At 44.2% G+C, this 24,934-nt stretch overlaps 1 protein-coding gene across 1 annotated transcript in view; it reads right to left on the bottom strand.

Annotated features, from left to right (window-relative positions):
• Positions 1-24,934, bottom strand: part of MACROH2A2 (macroH2A.2 histone) — a 59,288-nt gene that overhangs the window by 23,485 nt on the left and 10,869 nt on the right. Inside the window, exon 2 of the mRNA XM_007963189.3 lies at positions 12,676-12,906. Within this exon, the coding sequence (XP_007961380.1) occupies positions 12,676-12,847 (172 nt within the window). The 5' untranslated portion in view covers positions 12,848-12,906. The remainder of the gene's footprint in view (positions 1-12,675; positions 12,907-24,934) is intronic.

The following is a 24,934-nucleotide window of genomic DNA, read 5'->3' on the forward strand; positions in this document are numbered from 1 at the left end:
TCTTCTTCAATTTTAGAAGGATGTTCTGCTAAATCAAATTTGCCTTCAAAAGTATGAATGAGGCTTTAAAGAAAAATTCCTTCCCTTGGAAAGCTAGAGGCAATGTGTCAATGTGTTGTCTCACTGATAATGAGGGGTGAAAGTGTACGTGTGCGCGTGTGCGTGAATGTATTGTGTGTGTGTGAGTGTGCAGGCAGGCATGTGTGTGTGTGTGCATGAATGTATTGTGTGTGTGAGTGTGCAGGCAGGCATATGTGTGTGTGTGTGCGTGAATGTATTGTGTGTGTGAGTGTGCAGGCAGGCATATGTGTGTGTGTGTGCGTGAATGTATTGTGTGTGTGAGTGTGCAGGCAGGCATATGTGTGTGTGTGTGCATGAATGTATTGTGTGTGGGTGAGTGTGCAGGCAGGCATATGTGTGTGTGCGCGTGTGGGTATGTGCTGGGAGGATATGCTGATACAATGGCACAAATACTAAGCCCTAAAATTAACAGACGACTTTGTATGAGTCTTTGCAATCAATCTAATTTCAAATAAAAGAGCACATGAAATTGCTATCATTCATAAAATCTACGACAATAACAAAAACTTGGCATAAGTATGCCGTATTAACTAATCACATGTGATTAACAAATAAATTAGAATAAAATAAACATTACAGTTAAATATTCATAGGCATTTCCATAAAGAAAAGTGCTAAATCACCGTAAATTCATTCTCACATCTTTTCCAGATTATTAAGCAATGAATATTGTGTTTGTCAACTATTCATTTATGCAGTGACCATGTTTTCTGAATCAAAGATTGGGGCACTAAAATTTGAGAAGTGTGAGCATGCTTGTTGGGACAGTGGGATAGGGTATTTGAAATTAATGCTGTCTGTGAACCGACGGATTATATTGGAAAAATGAAATTAATGCTGTATTAGATAATCAGGCTTGCTGCTTTCAGGCTGTTTCCCAATCCTTGCTTTCTCTTCAAAAGAATGCCCATTAAAAGGAAATGGAGTTGCCAGGCATGGTGGCTGATGCCTGCAATCCCCGCAATTTCGGAGGCAGAGGCGGGTGGATCCCTTGAGGTCAGGAGTTCGAGACCAGACTGGCCAACATGGTGAAACCCCGTCTCTACTAAAAATACAAAAATTAGCCAGGTGTGGTGGTATGTGCCTATGATCCCAGCCACTTGGGAGGCTGAGGCAGGAGAATCACTTGAACCTGGGAGGTGGAGGCTGCAGTGAGCCAAGACTGGGCCACCACATGGCAGCCTGGGTGACATAGTGAGATTCTGTTTAAAAAAAAAAAAAAGGAAAGAAAGAAAAGAAAATGGAATTATAAAGCTTTCAAATAGACTTTATTTTTTGAGACAGGATCTCCCCTCTGTCACCCAGGCTGGAGTGCAGCAATGTGATCATGGCTCACTGCAGCCTTAACCTCCCAGACTCAAGTGATCCTCCCCCATCAGCCTCCTTAGTGCCGGGACCACAGGCTTGTGCCACCGTGCTAGGCTAATTTTTAATTTTTTTTTTTGTAGACGCAGGGTTTTACTTTGTTGTCCAGGCTGGTCTCAAACTCTTGGGCTCAAGTGGTCCTCCCACTTCAGCTTCCCAAAGTGTTGGGATTTCCAGGCGTGAGCCACTGTTCCCGGCAGGCTGGCCTTCTGGCTCTAGGTTAAAATGTGCAGCTCCCCATTGTGTACAGTGAAGGGAAGTGTGCTGCCCCTGCTCATCTCAAGGGACTCTCATTTCTGGGGTACACATGGGAGGAAGAAGCACTCCACTCATCCCTTTTTCTAGATGGGTTTGGGGGTTAATGAGCCTCCCAATTTTAAGCTTTTCAGCAACTGAATTGAATTTAGCATCCTGGATCATTACTTTCCTGCCTCCTGTTACCGGCATTTAGAGGGAGAAGTTAAGCACCCTCTCCAAGTTCATCAAATTAACTGTCAGCATAAGAGGCAGGGCTCATGGGAAGCACTAGGTATTTGGAGTCTTCAGGAAGCCCTGAAGGTCAGGTTACTTTCAGCTTGACAGACAGATGCACAGACATTCACAGACAAAAAAATCTGCCGGAATAAAATGCAGCATAGGATGAGACTGAAGGCAGAGACTCAGCACGCAGCACAATCCAGGGAATGCAGACGATGCTTGGGGACCATGCAACGGAGCTCTTAAACAAACCCTTTTGAAAGAATTTATAAGAAAGAAAACCTTGATTATGCGTTCTAGTGCAAAAGCAGTGGTAGGATTTTTTTTTTTTTTTTTTTTTTTTTAACTTAGAGAGAAAAAGATAACACATCACAGAAAATCTACATCAAATAGTTCTTATCTCTTTCAGATGTTTAGTCCGGACATCCTTGACACATGGACTTCACCATTTAAAAACATCCGGACATCCTTGACACATGGACTTCACCATTTAAATGTTTGTAATAACATTAATCATTAGCCAGGCACAGGACTCATGCCTATAACCCCAGCACTTTGGGAGGCTAGGGTGGGAGGATCGCTTGAGCTCAGGAGTTCAAGGCTGCAGTGAGCTGTGATAGTGCCACTGCACTCCAGCCTGGGTGACAGAGGAGACCCTGCCTAAAAAAAAAAAAGAAAAATTCAAAGCAAGTGAAACAAGAAAAACATTAATCCTCATTCATAGTTTCAAATGTTATTATGGCAAATATAGTCCCATGAACTATAAAAGTTTGCTACATTCTTGAGTGACTTTATTGATCTTAGGGATTTTATTAATCCTGCCAAATCCTTATATTGGCAATCAATAGGAAAACTGGATTTATACAGCACTAATTTACTCTACTACAAATGTTGTGGGAAGATCATAATTCTGTTAAGTGGTGGGGACTTCTATGGCAAACCCCTCACTTCTCAGAAGTCACACTTCTAGCAATAGTAACCATCTGGAATACAGCTGAGTATCTAGTAGTAAAAATAATTTCTTTAGCCAAAACGGATACTGCAAAGCTCATACACATTATTTTGGAAGACTCTGTGTCCTTTCATTTTGTATACAATTTAAACCAACAGTAGATATTCCAGCCCACAGAAGATGGGAAATAGCACATTAATTATAGGGTTGGGACAGGTGAGGTGGAGTGACCAAGACTCTGTCTCCTTACCAGGCCCTTTCTTCCTTGTCCACTTGCCCACTGATTTGCAGTGTCCCTGGGGTTCTGTCTGTGCTTTCTGCTGTGCTAGGGCCCTGCAATCTTCTGGGAAAAATCCCTTTGGACTCAGGGCTCCAGCTTCTACCCACCTGCCTGTACTACTGAATCTGCACCTCCAGCCCTGCCATGATAATCACCCAGATGGCCTCACCCGGGGGCTTCACAGGTAAAGCAAACATCACATTCCCCAAATCAAAATCATTTCCCCAAACCTGCATTTCTCATCACCCTTAGAACTGGCAGCTCCATCCACACATGGCTCCTACCAGAGACCTGGGAGCCATTCCCTATTCTTCCCTCTCCCACTTCCGATCTCCTTCCAGTCACCACATGGGGTCATCCAGCCTCATCAGTCTCACACACTTTTGGCCTTCTTGTTGCCATTGCCTGAGTTAAAGCTCCCTTCTCTTCTAACCCAGATAATTGTATTGGGTGTCTAGATGGTTTCCCCATCCCTAGTTTTGTTGTTCTCCAGATCCATGCCAGCATGGCCACTGGTGACCCAATAGGTACCCTTGTACAAATTACAAAAAGATGCTCCTAGCTGGGTGTGGTCCCAGCACTTTGGGAGGCAGAGGCGGGCAGATCGCTTGAGCTCAGGAGTTCAAGACCAGCCTGGGCAACAAGGCAAAACCCCATCTTTACAAAAAATACAAAACTTAGGCGGGCTTGATGGTATGGACCTGTAGTCCTAGCTACTTAGGGGGCTGAGGCGGGAGAATTGCTTGAACTCAGGAGGTCTAGGCTGTAGTGAGCTGTGATCATGCCACTGCACTCCAGCCTGGGCAACAAAGACCTACCCTGCCTCTAAAAAAAGAAAATACATTCCTGCCTCAAGACACTTTTTATATTTAGAGACAGGGTCTTGCTCTGTTGCCCCGGCTGGAGTGCAGTGGTGCTATTAAGGCTCACTGCAGCTTTAACCTTCTGGGCTCAAGTGATTCTCCTGCCTGAGCCTCTCGAATAGCTGGGATTACAGAGGTGAGCCACCATGCCCAGCAAGATGCTTTACTTTTTGGATTTTGTTAGAACAAAACTCTTTACTACCATCTGCTGGAAATTCTCATAATAAATACAAAAATCTTTGTAGTCTAGGATTTGAATGATATTGCCTTAAATGTGTGCTCTTGTGCCATGTACAACCTGCATGGCCATATGTGCTGGTGGTCAAAGTAATCTTTTACAAACACAAATGTAATAAATGAGAATCATTAGGTAAGAAAATTTTTGATGTTAAGTGGTGAGACCCAATTATCTGGAAATGACATGTAAATGACAAGTGTCTATGTTACACAATGATTTCATGGGGTATCCTGAGATTCAACCCAATTTTAAGACCTACTCATTCTGGTCAGTTGAAAATGTATTATATTACAGAACATTTTCTCATCATCAAAATGATTATAAACAATTCCTCCTCAATATCTTGTATTTACGTTATATCTACTGTCAGCACAGACAAAATGCTATTGCAGAATTTGGGGCTTGTTTTTTCAGTCCGTTTTTCCTCACTTACATTGGAGGTGTGAACTGGGCCAACATTATCACAATTCCACAGATGAAGAAACTGAAGTAGGAACGTGATAACCATTCTGGGAGGCAAGCATGTTCAGGTCAATGGGGCGTTCTAGATGAGCAGCTGAGCATGCATTCTTTGCAGGACTGTGCACCCTCCTTCAGCAGGTGGGGGCTAGAGACACTGTGGCTCTAGCATCATGATCACCTGTGAACCTGGGGCTAGCCAGACAGTCCATAGAATCAGGCAAGGCATGCTGCTGTCTCTTGCCCAGTGTTGCTGAGAATTTGTGCCCTCCTTTTTTGACCGTGTTGTCCCCAGCCTTCTCTTCCTGGCCATGCCTGTGGCCCCAGGTTGCCTTCCAGAGGCAGTGTGTGGGACAGAGGGCCTTCAGAAACCACAGACATAAATCTGACAGGAGTGGTAGACTGGCCAGGGGAAGCCCACTGATGGTGGCTCGCTGGCCCCCAGGACATCAGCAGGAGAACCCAGTTGATGTGGGGGTGAAGAGCACTGCTTGCCACAGAGATCTGGCAGGGAGAAAAGAGTGGAATACTGCCACTTAAGAGTTGTGTAATGAGGGTCACTTAGACAGGCTGTGCCTGGGTATGGGAAGAAGGTGTCTAGGGGGCACTGTCTCTAGGGGCACACGGCAGTGTTTGCATCAGTTCCCAGCAGCCCTTCTCCTTCTGGGAGCTGGAGGAGGTGCCTCCCCACCTGGGACCAAGGCCTCCAGCCAGCTCTGGAGACCCCGGGAGCCCAGCTTCCCCACTGGGCTCCTTGTCTCTGTGTTTCCAGCTCTGCCCCTCCTGCAGGGGGGCTACACCTTGTTGGTGCTGGGAAACCCTTTGGTAGTCTGGTGAGGCCCAACAACTCTTCTCAGAACAAGGTGTTTGATTAAAAAAAAAAAAAGGAAAACATACATAACATACATCTACCATGTAACCATTTTAAAGGATACAATTCAGTGGCATTAAGCATATTCACAATGCTGCACAGTCATAACTATCCATTTCCAGAATGTTTTCATCATCCCAAATGGAAACTCGGCACCCATTAAACAATAACTCATCATTTCTCCCTCCCTCTCCCCAGCCCCTGGTAACCTCTATTCTACTTTCTGTCTCTATGAATTCACCTCTTCTAGGTATCACCTCCTCTGGGTATCTCATATAAATGGAACCATACAATATTGCCCTATTGTGTCTGCCATCTTTCATATACATAATGTTTTCAAGGTTCATCCAGGTTGTACCATGTATCGGAATTTTATTTCTTTTTGAAATATTGTGACTGAATAACAGTCCATTATATGAATATACCACATTCTGCTTATCCATTCATCTGCTGGTCGACACTTGGTTGCTTCCACCTTTCGGCTGTTGTGAAAAATGCTGCTAAGAACATGGTTGCACAAATATTTGTTTGTGTCCTGCTTTGTTTCTTTTCTTTCTTTTTTTTTTTTCAGAAGGAGTTTCACTCTTGTTGCCCAGGCTGGAGTGCAGTGGTGCTATCTCGGCTCACCGCAACCTCCACCTCCCGGGTTCAAGCGATTCTCCTGCCTCAGCCTCCCCAGCAACTGGATTACAGGCATGCGTCACCACGCCCAGCTAATTTTGTATTTTCAGTAGAGACGGGGTTTCTCCATGTTGGTCAGGCTGGTCTCAAACTCCCGACCTCAGGTGATCCGCCCACCTCGGCCTCCCAAAGTGTTGGGATTACAGGCGTGAGCCACTGTGCCTGGCCAAGTCCCTGCTTTCAGTTCTCTTGAGTATATAGCTAGGAGTGGCATTGTTTGGTTGTATTGGTAATTCTACGTTTAACTTTTTTAGGAACCATCAAACTGTTATCCACAGTGGCTGCATCCTTTTTTAAAAATAAATTTTTATTTTGATTTTTAAAATTTATTTATTTATTTTATTTTATTTTACTTTTTGAGACAGAGTCTTGCTCTGTTGCCCAGGCTGGAGTGCAATGGTGCAATCTTGGCTGACCACAACCTCTGCCTCCTGGGTCCATGCCATTCTCCTGCCTCAGCTTCCCGAGTAGCTGGGACCATAGATGCCCGCCACCTCACCCAAATTTTTATTTTTAATCTTTGTGAGTACATAGTAGGTGTATATATGTATGGGGTACAAAGATATTTTGATACAGGCATTCAATGTGTAATAATTACATCATGGAAAATGGTGTTTCCTTCTCAAGCATTTATCCTTGGTATCACAAACCATCCAATTATACTCTTTTAGCTATTTAAAAATGTACAATTAAATTATTTTTACTATAGGCTGTGCCATTTTACATTTCATTCATTCATAAGATCTGATGGCAGCTCTAATAACTACTTTGAGTGTGAAGAGCTCCCCATCCCCTTTGTTTCCCAGTCCACACCTCCCACTTCTTAACTCACTGTGGTTTGGTTCTGACCTCCCACGCTGTCCTTGCCAAGGTCATCATGACCCTGAGGTGGCTAGATCTGTTGTCCTTGTCTGGTTTTTATCAGCGTGACCCTTAGGGGCTCCTGGCCCTCCCTCCCTTCCCTTGGCCTCTGATGCATCACATGCTCACATCTTTCCTCCTTACCCTCTGGCTTTCCTCAGCCTCCTTTGCCATCCTTTCCCCCTCTCCCTGGCCCACCGTGCACACTGGTGTCGCTCACACTGGGTCCTGTGCTCTCTCTGGGTGACCTCGCTCACTTCCACTGCCTTAACACACTGATGTGAACCTCCTGCCCACAGCTCCCTCCTGAGCTGCCGACACACCAGGGGGTCTTCACTCAGTAACAGTAATAGCCACATGGATGGAGTTGCTCGCATGTGCTGAGCGGTGCTAACCACTTTTCATGCATTATTTTATGTAATCCTCACAATAACATCATGAGTGGTAAAGCAATGAGCCTGAGGGTTCATAGCTGATACGTGGCAGAACCAGAATCTAGGTTCAGGCCTGGCTGGATCCAGCATTTCTATCCACTCTGCTCTTCTGGACATCTTTTTTATTTTTATTTTTATTTTTATTTTTTGAGAGACAAGGCCTTGCGTGGTTGCCCAGGCTGAGGAGTGCAGTGGTGCAGTCATAGCTCACTGCTGCCTCGAATTCCTGAGCTTAAAGAATCCTCCCACCTCAGCTTCCCTAGCAATTGGGACTATTCAGAACATACCACCACACCCTGCAACCTCCACCTTCTGGGTTTAAGTGATTCTTCTGCCTTAGCTTCCCAAGTAGCTGGGATTACAGGCATGCACCACCACGCCCGGCTTATTTTTGTATTTTTAGTAGAGATGGGGTGTCATCATGTTGGTCAGGCTAGTCTTGAACTTCTGACGTCAGGTAATCCGCTCGCCTTGACCTCCCAAAGTGCTGGGATTACAGGTGTGAGCCACCGCGCCCGGCACACACCTGGTTAAGTTTTAAATTTCTTGTAGAGAAATCTTGCCCACCATCTTGCCCAAGCTGGTCTGGAAGTCCTGGACTCAAGTGGTCCTCCCACTTTGGCCTCCCAAAGTGTTGGGATTACAGGCATAAGCCACTCTGCCCAGCCCTCTTGGACATCTTATAGACACCAAAGCGCAACAGGTCCCAAACTGAGCCCCTCCTGCTGCCGCCTGGTTCTCACCCATTGCTCCCTACTTCAGCTACAGGCTCCATTCTCCATCCACTAGCTGCTTTGCTCTCTCTCCTCCTTCCTCTTGGCCAGACTTTTTTTTTTTTTTTTGGAGATGGAGTTTTGCTCTTGTTGCCCAGGCTGGAGTGTAATGGCACAATCTTGGCTCACCACAACCTCCGCCTCCTGGGTTCAAGTGATTCTCCTGCCTCGGTCTCACGAGTAGCTGGGGTTACAGGCATGCGCCACCATGCCTGGCTAATTTTGTATTTTTAGTAGAGATGAGGCTTCTCTATGTTGGTCAGGCTGGTCTCGAACTCCCGACCTTAGGTGATCTGCTCACCTTGGTCTCCCAAAGTGCTGGGATTACAGTTGTGAGCCACCACACCCAGCTGGCCAGACTTCTTTTACCCATTCCCTGCCCCTCTTGTCTCCAAGTCCACACCTCATTCTACTTCTCACCCCATGGGAGTGTGGCCTGAGAGAAAGTAGCTAGTCCACACCTGAAAGATTCATGTCATCCTTGATGCACCTCCCTGCGGATTCAATCCATTATGGAGTGGAGCTGACTCCACCCTCCAGAGAGCTCCCAGATTTTCCATTTCTTCTCACCATCCCCACTGTACCCTTGGTCCTGGCCACTGTCAGTTCTTTACAAAGTGACACTAAAACAACTCCACTGGTCTCCTGGAATCTGATCTTGCTCCTTGACAACTGTTCTCCTAGAGCCAGAGTGATGCCCCACAGATGCTGCCACCTCCCTTCGATGCCTCCTCTGCTGTGTGTGTGTGTGTGTGTGTGCGTGTGAACCCTCAACGTGGCCTTCAAGGGCCATCACAGTCTAGCGCCTGCTGCCCTGCCCCCACTTCATCTCTCACTCCTCCCATTCCCAAGCTCTGCTGCAGGCACATTAGAAAGGGCCACACACTCTTTTAAACTTGGAGTCTTCTCCATTATTCTCAACCTCCCTTACTATCTTTCCCTAGTTCACTCCCCCCATCTGAATCTGGCTGACTCCCTTCCCCACCTGGCTGCTCATCAGAATCATTTGGGGGAACTTTTAAGAATCCTGATGCACAGAAAATAGTCCAGCATCTCTTGGGGGTGGGACCCAGGCATCAGGATGTGAAATCAATTGATACGAGAAATGCAGGGTTGACAACCTAGTTTTGGTCTTAACAACGCTTACATTAGATTAGGCGGCCCTTCCCCCAACCTGCACTTCCCAAAGTTCCTCTCATTCCCTGCCTGACAGCACCTGATCTTACTGTGAGGCATTTCCTTCTTGTCCTCCTCACTGGGCTCTAAGTCCAGCAATGAGCAGGACCAAGTTAGCTGGTTTTCTGCTGTATCTTCAAGACCTGATTCAAACGAGGCACTCAGTCTAGATTTGTTTCACGAATGTGGAAGTCATTTCAAGGGTGACAGGAGGCTTCCACATTTTGACCCCCCTTCCCTAAACAGAATCAATGGATACCTCTTTAAAAAACAAACAAATAAACCAAAAAACAGACAAAAATTCCCCATGTCACTTACTCAACAGTAGCTTTCAATTCCACTAATATGATTCATTCCTTTGGATTACAACGCCTTGTCTCATTAAAATGTAAATTCAGCCTGAAAATATACCACCTTAATGGAATTAGTCATTTATACTTTGTCCTGAATGATTTTATCAGCTCTTAATAGAGGGGGGAGGAGAAGAATTACCATTTATTGAGTGCATCCTATACGCCAGGTGTTTTACACATATTAGCTCATTGAATGAGGTTAAATGAGCTAGTTCTGGAAACACCTGGAGCTCAGAGAGGTTAGGGTAACAGAGCTGGTCGATGAGTCATCCCGATTGGAACCGACATCTGAGCTTGCACTCTCTCCGTGCCTGCCTGCCTTTGGAGGAGAGAAAGGGCACAAAGAAGAGAGGGAAAGGACACAGAGGACAGGCCTGGGCCTCAGGAGATCAATGTCACCTTCTCCTCCTCTATGTGGCCTAGGATGGTCTGGACACTGGGACTGGCTGGGGCAGGAGGACTTTGGCAATGGCACCCCTGCAGGTGTTCATCCTCTCCACATTCAACTCGCCGTATAAATGGCCCAATTCTATTGCAGGAACTCTGGCTAAGGACTCACTGTATGCGCTGACGTGGCTCAACAAATGCTCTTTGAATGGATGAACGAACAGGGAGAGGTAAGCTTCGTTTATCTCACACATCTGAACCAAAGACTAACAGAGATGCCAGGGATTCCAAAGGCCAGATTTTGTATATGCACTGGATTAGACTTTTGCCTATTTTCATCACACAAACATTGGGGCAGTGTAGCACAGCAAAACTGCGTGGCTCGAGGTCGAGGGCCCAGGGGAGTCCTAGTTCCCCATCTGAAAGCTGTGGGATCTTTGAGTTACTCAGTGTCTTCCAGTCTCAGTGGGTGACACACATCTAACAGGTTGTTTTAAAGCTTCATAAACCCTTCTCAGAGTCTGTTCTCTCCCTCCCTCAGCTCGGAGGTTTTCCTATCAGATTCCTTGGCCTCACTCCAGATCCAGTGAATCAGACCCTTTGAGAGTGTATCCAGGAACTTGCATTTTATTTTATTTTATTTTATTTTATTTTATTTTATTTTATTTTATTTTATTTTATTTTTTGAGATGGAGTCTCTCTCTATCGCCCAGGCTGGAGTGCAATGGTGTGATCCCAGCTCACTGCAACCTCTAACTCCTGGGTTCAAGCGATTCTCCTGCCTCAGCCTCCCAAGTAGCTGGGATTACAGGCCTGTAACCCCAGTAGCTGCCACCATGCCTGGCTAATTTTTGTATTTTTAGTAGAGATGGGGTATCACCATATTGGCCAGGCTGGTCTCGAACTCCTGACCTCAGGTGATCCACCCGCCTCAGCTTCCCAAAGTGCTGGGATTATAGGTGTGAGCTACCATGCCTGGTGGGAACTTGCATTTTAAACAAGCATTCCCTACATCTTTTGGCTTGAGGCTAAAAGACTGGCTACAGTCTTGCTATTCAACGTGTGGTCCCTGGACCAGCAGCATCAGTATCACCTGGGAGCTTGAGGAATGGCATCTCAGGGCCCACCCTGCCCTCGTCAACAAGATCCCTGGGTGATCCCACTTTGAAAAGCACTGCTTTTCAGAGTCCTCCAGCTTTCCCCAACCTCCTAAAGGAGGGAAGGACTTTTAGCTCAGGAGCAAGGCTTTCATTTCATAAGAGGAAGGCTCATGATGCAAAGGTCTGCCTGGTGGAAGCTCTGGGGGGAGGACATTTCCATGCATGGATCAAGGAAAACCTTTCACCAATCAATGTTGGTTGGTGAGCAATGGGGACTAAGAGGGCAGGGCAGGACTGAGTATCTAGAAAGGAAAAACCAGCAGAAAAGAGGAACCTGGGGACAGAAGAGAGGACCAGCCCTGCCACAGCCCAGAGGATTTCATGCAGTGAGGCTTGCCTCCCCAGTGTGAGACTGTTTGGGGAGGTTTGCTTTTTAACCTGGCAGAATTCCCAAGGAACTTAATCTTGGTGTCTAGGGAATTTGTTAACCTCGGGCAAAGTCAGAGACATTGTTGCTCACGGCTATTACCCAACAAGGGACTAAATCACACTTATTGTATATATATGTTTATATATTTTATTTGTAAATATTTCTGAAAAGCACCCCGATATTGTAAAGTTTGATTTCTGTTTAACTATGACATAAGAGAACCACAACAAAAAAGCTAAAGAGAAAGTTACTAAGATAAAGAACACTCACAGCAAAATCTCAACTTTCAGTAAAAAAATTAACTTTAACAACAAATTTGGGAAACTATTTTCTGTGCACCCCTATTAGATGAGAATCACCTCAGTGAAGGAGAGCAAAATTAGAACATTACATCGGCTTCATGGCAGCACCAGAAAGATGCTTTTGATGATCAGATAAATGTTATTTATGGACACTGAGTCCTAGTTTAAATATACCAGGAAAACTGATGTTTAATGAGCAATTTGATGTAAAAAGACTCCCTTTTACAAAATGAGTATCAACTCCCCCATTCTCCCTGCAGTTTATTTTCTTCAGGAGCTTAGATATTTATATATTGCATTTGCTTAAAGTAAGACGCATCTTTTGCAGGACTGGTCTAGAAGGACCACTTACTTGATTGTGGGTTCTCTGCCTTCCATGCTGATCACCTGTCCTTCCTATGCACTTTTCTCTCCCCTAAAGTCTGCAGAAGTTGATTTTAGCCAAGCAGGCCAGTTGCAACCCTGTCACCACCCGCAGTAGCCTTGAGCCAGCCACAAGGCAATTTGGAGCATCCCTCCCTAGCCTGAGAGGGGGACCCAGGGGAGGGTGGGGACCTGGGAGCAGGCAGTCTCCTTTTCGTGTCCTCATTACCTGCCAGGTACTCAATGACTGCCGCCATGTAGACAGGGGCGCCCACGCTGATTCGGTACTTGAACGTCCCTTTCTTCAGATAACGCATCAGCCTCCCCACTGGAAAGATGACACCTGCCCTGGCTGAACGGGACAGCTTGGACATTTTCTTCTTCCCGCTCCGACCCGACATCTTGCCTCAGTTTCCCTCTCAGCTTGCTGACACAGTGGCCTCCCGGCACTAACACAATGCTGAAAAGGAAAAAGGGAAAGAAGACAGAGTTGAGGAAGGGTAGTTGGCAAACATCTTGGGCACAGTGGCATGGCCCTTGGGTACCACTGTGACACCTCTGACTGCCCCAGGGAGGCAGCTGAAACCTGGCTGCCACTGCAGGTGCAGGAGGCATGGAGTCAGGCATGGGGTCTCTGAAGGGCATGGGCAAGCTCACCCACAAACATCCCTCCCCCACCAAGGCAGCCCGACCTCAAGAGGAAAGGCCACAGAAAACTGTCACTGAATAGGGAGGTCTCAATCCTGTGGTCAGCTGAACAATGATCCCCAAAGATGTCCATTTCCTCATCCCCAGAACCTGTGACTGTTATCTTATATGACAGAGACTTTGCAGATGGGATTAAGCTAAGGGTCTTGAGATGGGGAGGTTATCTTGGATTATCTGGGTGGGGCTAATGTAATTGCCAGCCTCCTTAGAAAATGGAGGCAGGGGGTCAGAGTGGGCAGTAAGAGATGTGAGAACAGAAGGAAAAGGATTTTCCCCTCAAAGCCACCAGAAGGAGTTAGTCCTGCTGATACCTTGACTTTAGCCCAGTAAGACTAATTTTGGACTTCTGACCCCTGAACTATAAGAGAATAAATTTGTATTGTTTTAAATCACTAAGTTTGGGGTAATTTGTTCCAGCAACAATAAGAAAACTAATACAATACCTCTTGGCTTATATGACTTTGCCCATTATAATGGTTAGTGTGTTAGTCTGTTCTCATACTGCTAATAAAGACATACCCGAGACTGGGTAATTTAGAAATAAAAAGAGGTTTAATGGACTCACATTTCCACGTGGCTGGGGAAGCCTCACAATCATAGTGGAAGGTGAAAGGCATGTCTTATATGGCAGCAGACGAGACAGAATGAGAGCCAAGTGAGAGGGGAAACCCCTTATAAAACCATCAGATCTCGTGAGACTTATTCACTACCATGAGAACGTACGGGGGAAACCACGTCATGATTCAATCATCTCCCACCGGGTCCCTCCCACAACACGTGGGAATTATGGGAGTTATAATTCAAGATGAGATTTGGGTGGGGACACAGCCAAACCATATCAGCCAGGTTTGACAGACATAACTGAGAGCTGATGCGTATTTCTCAGACACTTTTCTAAATCATGCAATAATGTAGCACTCTTAGGAATGGAAACAGGCCAGAAGAGGCAGTTTTACTGAATATGTGTGGTATGCAAACATAGCAAATGAAAAGCCATCATGCAGCCTGAGCTTCTGTTCCTTGGAATGGGGAATCCAGGTTGATTTTGGGGAGAAACTTCACAGTCAGCACAAAGAGGTGAATTCAGCACAAGGAATTAAGAGACAAATATTCACTGTTGCTTAAGGAAGCTATCTTTTGTGTGAAGATAAAATAAATACATATTCCTAGACGGAGTATTTCTAAGCCCACCTGCAATCTAGAAAATTGTAGTAGATCTTGGGTGGGCTCTATCTGCTGGTTGACAGAGTATTGTAACCGACAAATGGAATATAATCTTCAGTAAGTAAAAGCAAATTACAAGGGACAAACGGTCAGCAGCAAAGAAAAGGAAAATGACATTTTCTAGGAAATGTGTTAACATATCAAAGCTCTCTTCCCCAAGGTCAATGGCGTTCTCAGGGGCTGTTTCCTCTGGAGATGAAAAATGAGAAAGTCAGGAACAAATTGAAGTTGGTTCTATCCATTGATCCTGGTTAGGTCATCATACAAACAGGTAAGATGGCAAAGGAAAGGAGGGTCCAAGGAAGTCGCTAAATATATGACAGAAGAAGGTACTAAATGAATGCTTGGCTAATATGAAATAGATACAAAACCGGGATTTACTTAGTCTAGGTGAAAGAGTGAACAGATTTCAATTTTCTAAAGCATCTGATAACTCCATTACGACCAAGGAGACTATACTAAAGCTCTGAAATTAGCAACAAACCCCTTTCTCAATACTCACCTGTCCCTGAGGTGAATGATTCAAGTTTGGGGCATTTTAGTATATACTTCATATACATTATTTAAAATGCTCCTATGTATTTACTACTACCCTATTATATATTTTATATGTCGTTTTGCCACCAAAGGATGTAGCTATTCATCAGTTAGGTACAAGCAAAGATGAGAGAAGTGCCTTAGACTATTATCTCTCTGACCACAAGGCGCAGGGATCAGACAATGTTGTCATGTTGTTTTATCACGTTGTTTCTTCATCTGGAAGAAACAAGATCTCCCACATTTGCTGTGCTGCTGCTGTCTGTGGCTGTTCACTGTCATAAATCCACTTGTAGGGGTTTCCTCTTGGAGGAAGCAAGCAACTATGTGTTAGGTAAATGTGTGGAGGGCCTGCTGTTAGCACTGTAGCACGAAAGAGGGGAAACAGACAGCATTGCTAGCTGGGTTGTGGGGCTCTAAATGGAGGTCCTATTGCTATAGTGGAAAGAGCCCAGGACTGGGGAACAGGAAGTCCTGGGCACAGTGCCACTTCTACATAACTACAGTCATGCACCCCACAATGACTGCACATATGACGGTGGTCCCATAAGATCATAACGGAGCTGAAAAATTCCTATGACCTAGTGACATCTTTTTTGTTGTTGTTGTTTGAGAAGGAATCTTGCTCTGTCACCAGGCTGGAGTGCAGTGGTATGATCTCGGCTCATTGCAACTTCTGTCTCTCGGGTTCAAGCGATTATCCTGCCTCAGCCTCCCAAGTAGCTGGGACTATCGGCGTGCACTACCACGCCTGGCTAATTTTTGTATTTTTAGTAGAGACGAGGTTTCACCATGTTGGCCAGGCTGGTCTCAAACTCCTGACCTCAAGTGGTCCATCCTCCTCAGCCTCCCAAAGTGGTGGGATTACAAGTGTGAGCCACAGCACCCGGCCAACCTAGTGACATCCTAACGGCATAGCACAATGCCTTACTCGTGTGTTTGTGGTGACACTGATGTAAACAAACCTACTGTGCTGCCAGTCATGTAAAAGTCTAGCACATATAATTATGTATAGTATATAATACTTGACAACAAATGACTATGTTGCTGTACTCCTTCTACTTATTAAAAACAAGGTTAACTGTAAACCAGCCTCAAACAGGTCCTTCAGGAGGTATTCCAGAAGGAGGCATTATTATTACAGGAGATGACAGCTCCATGCGTGTTATTGTCCCTAAAGACTTTCCAGTGGACAAGACATGAAGGTGGAAGACAGTGTTATTGATGACCCTGACTCTATGTAGGCCTAGGCTAATGTGTATGTGTCTTATTTTTTTTTTTAACAAAAGTTTAAAAAGTTAAAAAAATTTTTTAATAGAAAAATGCTTATAAAGACTATAAAGAAGGAAAATATGTGTAGCTGTACAATGTATTTGTGTTTTAAGCTAAGTGTTATTACAAGAGTCAAAAGTTTAAAAAGGTTAAAAAGTTTATAAAGTAAAAAAATTACAGTAAGCTAAGGTTAATTTATTATTGGATAAGGCTAATTTATTATTAAGGAAAATATTGTCTTTTAAATGTAGGATAGCTTACATGTACTGTATAAAGTCTACACTAGTGGACAATAATGTCCCGGGCCTTCACATTCACTCACCACTCACTCACTCACTGACTCACCCAGAGTACTTCTAGTCCTGCAAGCTCTATTCATGGCAAGTGCCCTATACATGTGTACTACTGTTTACATTTTATACTGTATTTTACTGTCCCTTTTCTAAGTTTAGATACAAAAACTTACCATGGCCTGCAGTATTCAGTATGGTAACATGTTGAGCAGGTTTGTAGCCCAGAAGCAACAGATCATATGATTACAGGCCAGGTGTGCAGGAGGCTGTACCATCTAGGTTTGTGAAGTCCACTCTATGCTGTTTGCACAATGACAAAATCACCTAACAATGCATTTCTCAGAATGTACCCCTTTCGTTAAGTGATGCATGACTGCAGTTATTTGAGCTTCATAAGTTATTTGTTTGGACCGCAGTGGCCTTATCTGTAAAACAGGGGAGGTGGCTAACATCCTTACAGTTGTTCTGCTCTTAAACATCCTGATTTTTCTGAAAGGCAGTTTTCAACGATTTTGGTAGAGAAGCTTAGGCTCTGTAAGCAGTCGGTTCTAAAGACTTAAGAGCCTACACAGGCTCATGAAGGTGCATTAGTGACTCTCCTAAGCCAATTATGTGCTTTTCTCAGTTAATGGTAAGTGGGATTGGAGGATGATTAGTAAGTCTGGTTGTCAAGAAAACCACCTGAAAAGCCCATCACAGGGTGGATGTGCTCTGTGAATATGGTGTGTGCTGGCTGGTCTTAATCCCTCCCTACCATGCTTCCACCAGAGAATGCTGTATGACGTACAAACATCACAAGGGCAGGGACACCCCCGTGCACGTGCACACAGACACATGCACATGCGCACACAGACACACACGCGTGCGCGCACACACACACACTTTCCTCAAACAACACAGCCAGAGAATGACTAGGTGTGCAGGATAAAGCCATCTAGCGACTTTCCCACTATTAGCCGTCAAGAGAAGTCACAAATTGCCCTAAAAATTGGAACTTAGGACTAGGAGTAGAAAAAAAGCAAGTGACTTCAGGGCACAGATGCCTAAAACACTCATGAAGAAGCCAGGCGTGGTGGCTCACGCCTGGAATCCCTAAACTTTGGGAGGCCAAGGTGGGTGGATCACCTGAGGTCAGGAGTTTGAGCCTGGCCAACATGATGAAACCCCGACTCCACTAAAAATACAAAATATTAGCCGGGCGTGGTGGCGGGCGCCTGTAATCCCAGCTACTCTGGAGGCTGAGGCAAAAGAATCACTTGAACCTGGGAGGTGGAGTTTGCAGTGAGCCGAGACTGCACCACTGCACTCCTGTCTGGGCAAAAACAGTGAAACTCCATCTCAAAAACAAACAAAACCCAACACTCAGGAAGATAAAACAGCCACGTAAGGAAAATCAAAGTAGGAATAAGTAGAGAAACATACCACCTGCACATTGTAAAAAAGTCCCTAAATGTAAGAATCATCCCGAACATGGTACTTTACAACAAGGTTTTCTCTCTGTGGCTTCCAGACTTCCCTCTAGGTGAGGGCCTTAGAGGAAATCCCCCTGGGTAGGGGATGCAGCTCCATCTGAATTCTAAGTGTGAGACGGATTGATTTACGCATGCATTTTAAGCAGGACTGGAGAGTTCTCCATGCCTGCCAAACCCATCTTTTTAGGTCTTGTGCAGAATTTAAGCAGCCAGGCATCTATCTCCCAGGCCCTCCTGGGGACTCAGGGCTGTGAGGCCCCTGCACACGGACAGTAAGAATTACAGCACATCCAGGAATCCCTAGGGGAAGCAAGGAGGGGCTGATGGAGCTGACACGTTACATCTATCAGAGCCCACCGACGGCAGGAAGTGCTGAGCCTCTGAGACCACTCCAGAGAAGACCCTGCTTTCTAAAGACCACCTCTCCCCAAAGCCTGTGCTGGATTATGCCTGGAGTTATGATAAATTATAACCCTGAACTTCCTTCTTTCCCAGGCCACCCTTTCCTCCAACTCTATTCCGTCTTGGGAAGTCAGGAGTCAAAAACTTGAATGGGTTTTTATCCACATCCTAGGAATTGGAGTCTCAGTGTAGGCCTACTGTCTAAAAAGAACCATTGCAAGGTGAAAATTTGTTTCCTTCAGGTGAATACTTAATGTTTACATTTAAGTATTCGCCTGAAGGAAACAAATTTTCTGCTATAAGACAATTTCGCTCTGATTAGGCAAAACTTAAGGACTATGATATACTAAGTTTATACATTTGGAGAGCGAATATGGCTGAACACAGCTCTTGGTGTGCTCAGAGACACCGTGTGGGCAATCCCTGGAGGCCACGCGGCTCTGTTCAGATGGCCCCATCTTTCCAGACGCACGTGGGATATAGAGGAAACCAGACAAACCCTGGATCTGCAATGTACCTGTCCTTTCATAGCAGAAAGACCAAGATAAACAGTCTTATAATTACTCATAGAGAGGATCAGAGCATTTCAAGCATGTTAACGGTGAGAAACAGGGAGGTAAAACTTCAGACTCAGAGAAGAAGAGGGAGAATGTGGGGCTCCTGGCTCGTTCCCCTCAATCCCCAGGAGCACAGCAACTGGAGGCACATCGTTGGTCTTGTGTGTGCTGGGGAAGAGGGCATATTCAGACGCTGTTATTTCAGGATTTATTTTTAGGTTTGGCTTTTAAGCCCATAACAACACCGATAGGTTACCTTTTATATATAACACCGGGTAAATATGAAATTGCAGCATTGGCTCAGACACGGGCAATAAACTCACACCAGACTATTCAAATAACTACCGTATTTCACTGATTTTATGATGCACTTTTATTTTTTAACATTTTACTGTCTCTAGAAGTCAGTATGCATCTTGCAATCGATACCATCATAGATTCAATGTAAGACAGTATTTATGGAGCATTTATTATTGAACAAGAAACTATATTAGATGTTGTTAAATTTACATGACCCTTGTCCTCCAATATTTTCCAGTGAAGTTGCCTGACAGACCCAAATGAAGTTTCAAATAGATGTTAGAGCCATGGTTCCCAAACTGTGCAGAAGCACTGCAGGAAGGTTTCAGCTTTCCCTTAAATACAGCCATAGTTGGCCTCTGTGGAAACCCACCACTACCAGCTCCCGATGGTTCAGTTTCAACAGTAGGGTGCACTATGTTCCTTTCGGTGATGCTCATTTTTTTTCTTTCAAAGCTGGGTTTTTGGCTGTTGCTGTGATTAAAAGTAAGTGTTGGGTGAAAGTCAATACAGAACAGAAAATGAGGGTGGTAGTGTCCAATCTGACTCCAAGGTCTGGGTAACTGTGCAGTGCCCAACAGCTGTACGCATCGTATTTGTAATTCATTGTGGTTATTTAAGAACAGAATAAAAATACTTTTTCCTTTTAATTCATGTGTATTTTTTTCCCAAATGGCTAGTACAATGTTAGAACATGAATACTTATTAAGTTGTCTGGGCCTAAACACTTCTTAAATGGAACAGGCAGGCATTTCCTCTGCCCTAGTGGTATCAAGAACATGCTGGAGACACTAAGAACTCTGAGAAAGTGAGAGAATTTCTATGTGAGGGCCCACCACCAACAAGCTTAAACCTATTCTTGTGACTTGCTCAAGGTTACCCTGAAGTAAGGAAAATAAGAAAGTTAAAGAAATTATTTAAATATTTTGAGTTTATCTTTAAATCTAAGGAATATTTGCACATAGTAAAAAAAAAAAAAAAAAAAAAGAAAAAGCAAAAGCAAAAAGGAACCATAATGTATAAAATGAAGAGCAACAGTTTCTCACTCATTGATCTCATTTAGAGAGACAAGTACAGGCGACAAGGGTTAATTTCAGTTCTGGTGGCTACCTCCAAAACTCTCATGCTTATACCTCCACTTCTTGATCTATTTTCATTTTTAGACAGTCTCTATCTGTGCGGAGGAAGGATGAGACCTTAACCCACCTTCCTCCGCCCTTTTCAATTGTTGACAGTTATTTTTTCAGTTTTATTTCCTCCACTGATTGTCTTGGAAACTTGAAGTAATACTGTATATTCTAATCTCTATTTCTGACTTCATCAACTTTGGGGATTATCTCTCATGTCATCATCATATGAGATGAGGATGTGAGCGCCCTAATCTTTCCCTGGTCCTCTCCTCTCTACATCACCTCCCTAAACTCTACTTCTGTCTTCTATACTTGCTATCATCCTAGTTCACAACATATATATTTTATTCTATAATCATAATAAAATCATTCACATTTTGACTCTAGATGTATTTTGAAAGTTAAACTCCATTTGCATGGTTAAGACTTTCTAAATATTGTTCCCCACAGAACTGAGTCTAGTGCTTATCACATTTGTAAATATTTTCTGCAGAATCAAGTGTGATGCTAGCATCACAGTTTCTTCTTTGTGGTCCAGCATTGGAATCCTTGAGTCCTCATGTCAAGATGATTTTTTTTTTTTTTTTTTTTTTTTGAAAACCTGATGTTCAAAAGCATTCCACGTTTTCTGGGGCTTCACATTTGGACCACGTCTTTCTTGTATAGCTTCCTCTCTAACTCTGAAGTTATTAACTATAGTTGATTCTCAATATGTGGGGTAGTTATGTTCTATAAAGTAGTCAGAAACACAGAATTAGCAAAAACTGAAAAATTGCTCTTAGGGGAAATACAGGGTTAGGCTCCTACAAGCCTCTGGTCACAACATTTCATCAACTAATCAATACTTAACCTTGTTTTATGTGTATTTGTGTTCTAAGACACCTTGTTTAATAGATACTGTTGACTCATTAACATCGAGCTCCCGGCCAACAGCACTGTAACACGTGCCAGAAGGAAGCTTGCACATCATGGCCTTCTTGCACTTAGGAATGCTAGACATCATTTCAGCACCACACCTGGGGGCCATTCTAAACAGCAAAATCACCAACAAAAAGCACAAACATGCGAAAAACATGGCACTAAATAGGGCATGGAAAGGGCACTTGGTTGCAGTGTGAGCTGAAACACAAAGGCAGTCACATGATGCAACCTCAGCTGGAAGGTATGCTTGTGGCGACTAAGATGTTTTGCTGCTCTGCGCACATGCATGTCCTAGAATGACCATGAAGGTGCTGCAAGTATTGATTTGGGGGTTCCAAATACATTTTAGCATGTAGGCAAATTCACAAATACAGAATCCACAAATAGGAACGTGGACCATATTTTTCTGTGTTGACAAAAGATGTTCCTTTACCATGTCCTCAAAATCACTCAGCTTCTCAATCATATTGTTCTTTGTAGAGACCCTGTTCTTCCCAGAGAACCATTTGCAGAGGGGTTATTCTCAAAGCCCTCTGACCTCCAGCTCTAGTTTGGAATGGGAGTTGTTTTAGCCAGCGGTCCTCCTGGGACTGGTCTTTCTGGGACCTATCTTCTCTGTTCATCCTTGGCCCTATGACTTCCTCTTTCTTGGTTTTCTCCCTTGTTTTGTTGGTATCCACCTGATGTAACTCTTCAGAAACAGGACAGGGAAGTAAACTTTGTTTTCTTTTTTTCTTTTTCTGAGACAGAGTCTTGCTCTGTCACCCAAGCTGGAGTACAGTGGTATAATCACGGCTCACGGCAGCTTTGACCTCCTGGGCTCACAGCAACTTTGACCTCCTGGGCTCAAGCAATCCTCTACCTCAGCCTCCTGAATAGCTAGGACTATAGGTGTGCACCACACCCAGCTAATTTTTCTGTAGAGATGGGGGTCTCACTTTGTTGCCCAGGCTAGCCTTGAACTCCTGGCCTCAAGTGATCCTCCCCCCTGTGAACTCTTGGCCTCAAGTGATCCTCCCGCCTCAGCCTCCCAAAGTGCTGGCATTAAAGGCATAAGCCACCACATCTGGCCTGAACTTTGCTTTCTTTCAGAAAGAGAACTATCTTACTTGAATGATCTTTAGGTTATCATTTACTAGAGTATTATCATTTTTAGTGTCAAAATCATTTTGCTTCAATATTTTGAAGTCATTGCCAAGCCGCCTTCATCCTGCTCAGCGTTTGTCAATAACTTGGTTCAACCTGAAAACTTAGACTTTTATAACATGGAATTTTTTTTCCCATTATGTCTCTGATTATCCCTCCCCACTCAACCCACTGCCAATTTCTTTATTTCTCTCTATACCCCCTTTCTTTGTCTCTTACTGAGATTCTTGTAAACCAGGTGTTGGATCTCCTGGATTAATAGTCCAAGTCTCTTATCTTTTTTCTTCTATTTTTTCTTCAGTCTTTATCTAATTTTGGTAATCATATTTTTAATTTCCAAGAGCTCTTTTTGTTCTCAGAATATTCCTTTTTTACAGCATCCTGTACTTTTATGTTTGTACCATGTCTTCAAATCTCTCTGAAACTAATTAGAATGTGTTAAATTTATCTTCTGTCCTCTAAATTATTTTATCAGGCAGTTGTTATATTGATTGATTGATTGATTTTCATCTTTTACTTTCATGTAGGCTTTTCTTAAATGTCTGGTGATCTTTGGTTATGTATTTGCATTTAAGAATGAAGGACAAGGCCGGGCGTGGTGGTTTATGCCTGTAATCCCAGCACTTTGGGAGGCCGAGGTGGGCAGATAACTTGAGGTCAGGAGTTCGAGACCAGCTGGCCAACATGGAGAAGCCCTGCCTCTATTAAAAATACAAAAATTGGCTGGGCGTGGTGGTGCATGCCTGTAATCCCAGCTACTCAGGAGGCTGAGGCAGGAGAATCAAGAATCACTTGAACCTGGGAGGTGGAGGTTGCAGTGAGCCAAGGTCCTGCCACTGCAATGATCCTTTTTCAAGCGCTCCAGCCTGGGCGAGAAAGTGAGACTCTGTCTCAAAAAAAAAAAAAAAAGCATGAAGGACAAGGTTGATGATTACAGGCAGATAGAAGAGCTTTCTTCAATTCTTCAACCACTGTTTGGTGAGCATGCTTCCTGTTTGGGACCTCTGGGTGTGTGTGCAGGGCATGCCAATTAGCAGGCATGGCTTTAGGGTGTCCAGTTAGGAACAAGTTAGTTGTATTAGTTCATTTTCACACTGCTGATAAATACACACACTGGGGACAATACAAACTGGGGACGAAAAGAGGTTTCATTAGACTCACAGTTCCACATGGCTGTGGAGGCCTCAGAATCATGGCAGGAGGCAAAAGGCACTTCTTACATGGCAGCGGCCAGAGAAAAATGAGGAGAAAGCAAAAGCAGAAACCCCTGATAAACCCATCAGATCTCGTGAGACTTATTCACTATCAGGAGAATAGCATAGGAAAGTCCGGCCCCCATGATTCAATTACTTCCCCCGGGTCCCTCCCACAGCATGTGGGAATTCTGGGAGATACAATTCAAGTTGAGATGTGGATGAGGACACAGACAAACTACATCAGCAGGCATGGCTTTAGGGTGTCCAGTTAGGAACTGAGGACCCCCAAATGCCAGAATGAGTGGGGAGCTTTATTTTGTGGTGTGATATTTATCCTAGAAATTCTATGTGTGCCTTGTAGTTTTGTAATTTTTTTTTTTTTTTTTTGAGATGGAGTCTTGTTCTGTCACCCAGGCTGGGGTGCAATGGCACAATCTTGGCTCATTGCAACCTCCGTCCCCCAGATTCAAGCAATTCTCCCTGCCTTAGCCTCCTGAATAGCTGGGATTACAGGAGCCTGCCACCACGCCTGGCTAATTTTTGTAATTTTAGAAGAGACAGGGTTTCACCATGTGCGACAGTCTGGTCTCGAACTCCTGACCTCAGGTGATCTGCCTGCCTCGGCCTCCCAAAATACTGGGATTACAGGCGTGAGCCACCATGCCCAGCCTCTTGTAGTTGTTTGATTGCTTCAGAGAAGAATTCTCAGATTGTTAGCTTAAGGGCTAAATACCAAACTGCTGGAAACTCTTCTAGTAGTAAAGGAGCGAGAAAGGACAATTCACGGAGCTGTCCTGGAAACAGACCTTCAATGAGTCCCCACTTCTCACCCTCCCCACCTTCGCTGCAGTTCCCTCTTGCTTTTACTCTCAGTTGTGGCTTCCCCTGTGACGTGCATATATTCTTATGCACTTTCAGTCTTCTGGAAATTTCTTGAAATCCCCCACCTGCTGTTGACTACCACCACCAGCCCCTACTCCTTTGTTATTGTTTATTTTATTTGTACTTCTTTACCATTATTTCTGTGGCTCTGGAGAGGAGGGGTTTGAAGGAAAGTACATGTGCTTAGTCCATCATTTTGAACTGGAAACTGAGAATGTTATTTTACTTTAACATTTTAACAAAACTCATTTGTGGATCAGCCTGAAATGAGTATGCTGCTGCTGAGAAGCAGCTCAACTGTTTTATAATTGAGTAATAATGTCATGTTAAAAAATTAAGCTCACCTTCATCACCAGGTGAGTCACTGAAAACTAACCGGTCTTGAGATAATTGAAGAATATAAAATTTTGCATCAAGAGACGATAAAGACTCCTTAATAGAATAGAAT

Source organism: Chlorocebus sabaeus, chromosome 9 (assembly GCF_047675955.1).
Source record: "Chlorocebus sabaeus isolate Y175 chromosome 9, mChlSab1.0.hap1, whole genome shotgun sequence".
NCBI lineage: Eukaryota > Metazoa > Chordata > Mammalia > Primates > Cercopithecidae > Chlorocebus > Chlorocebus sabaeus.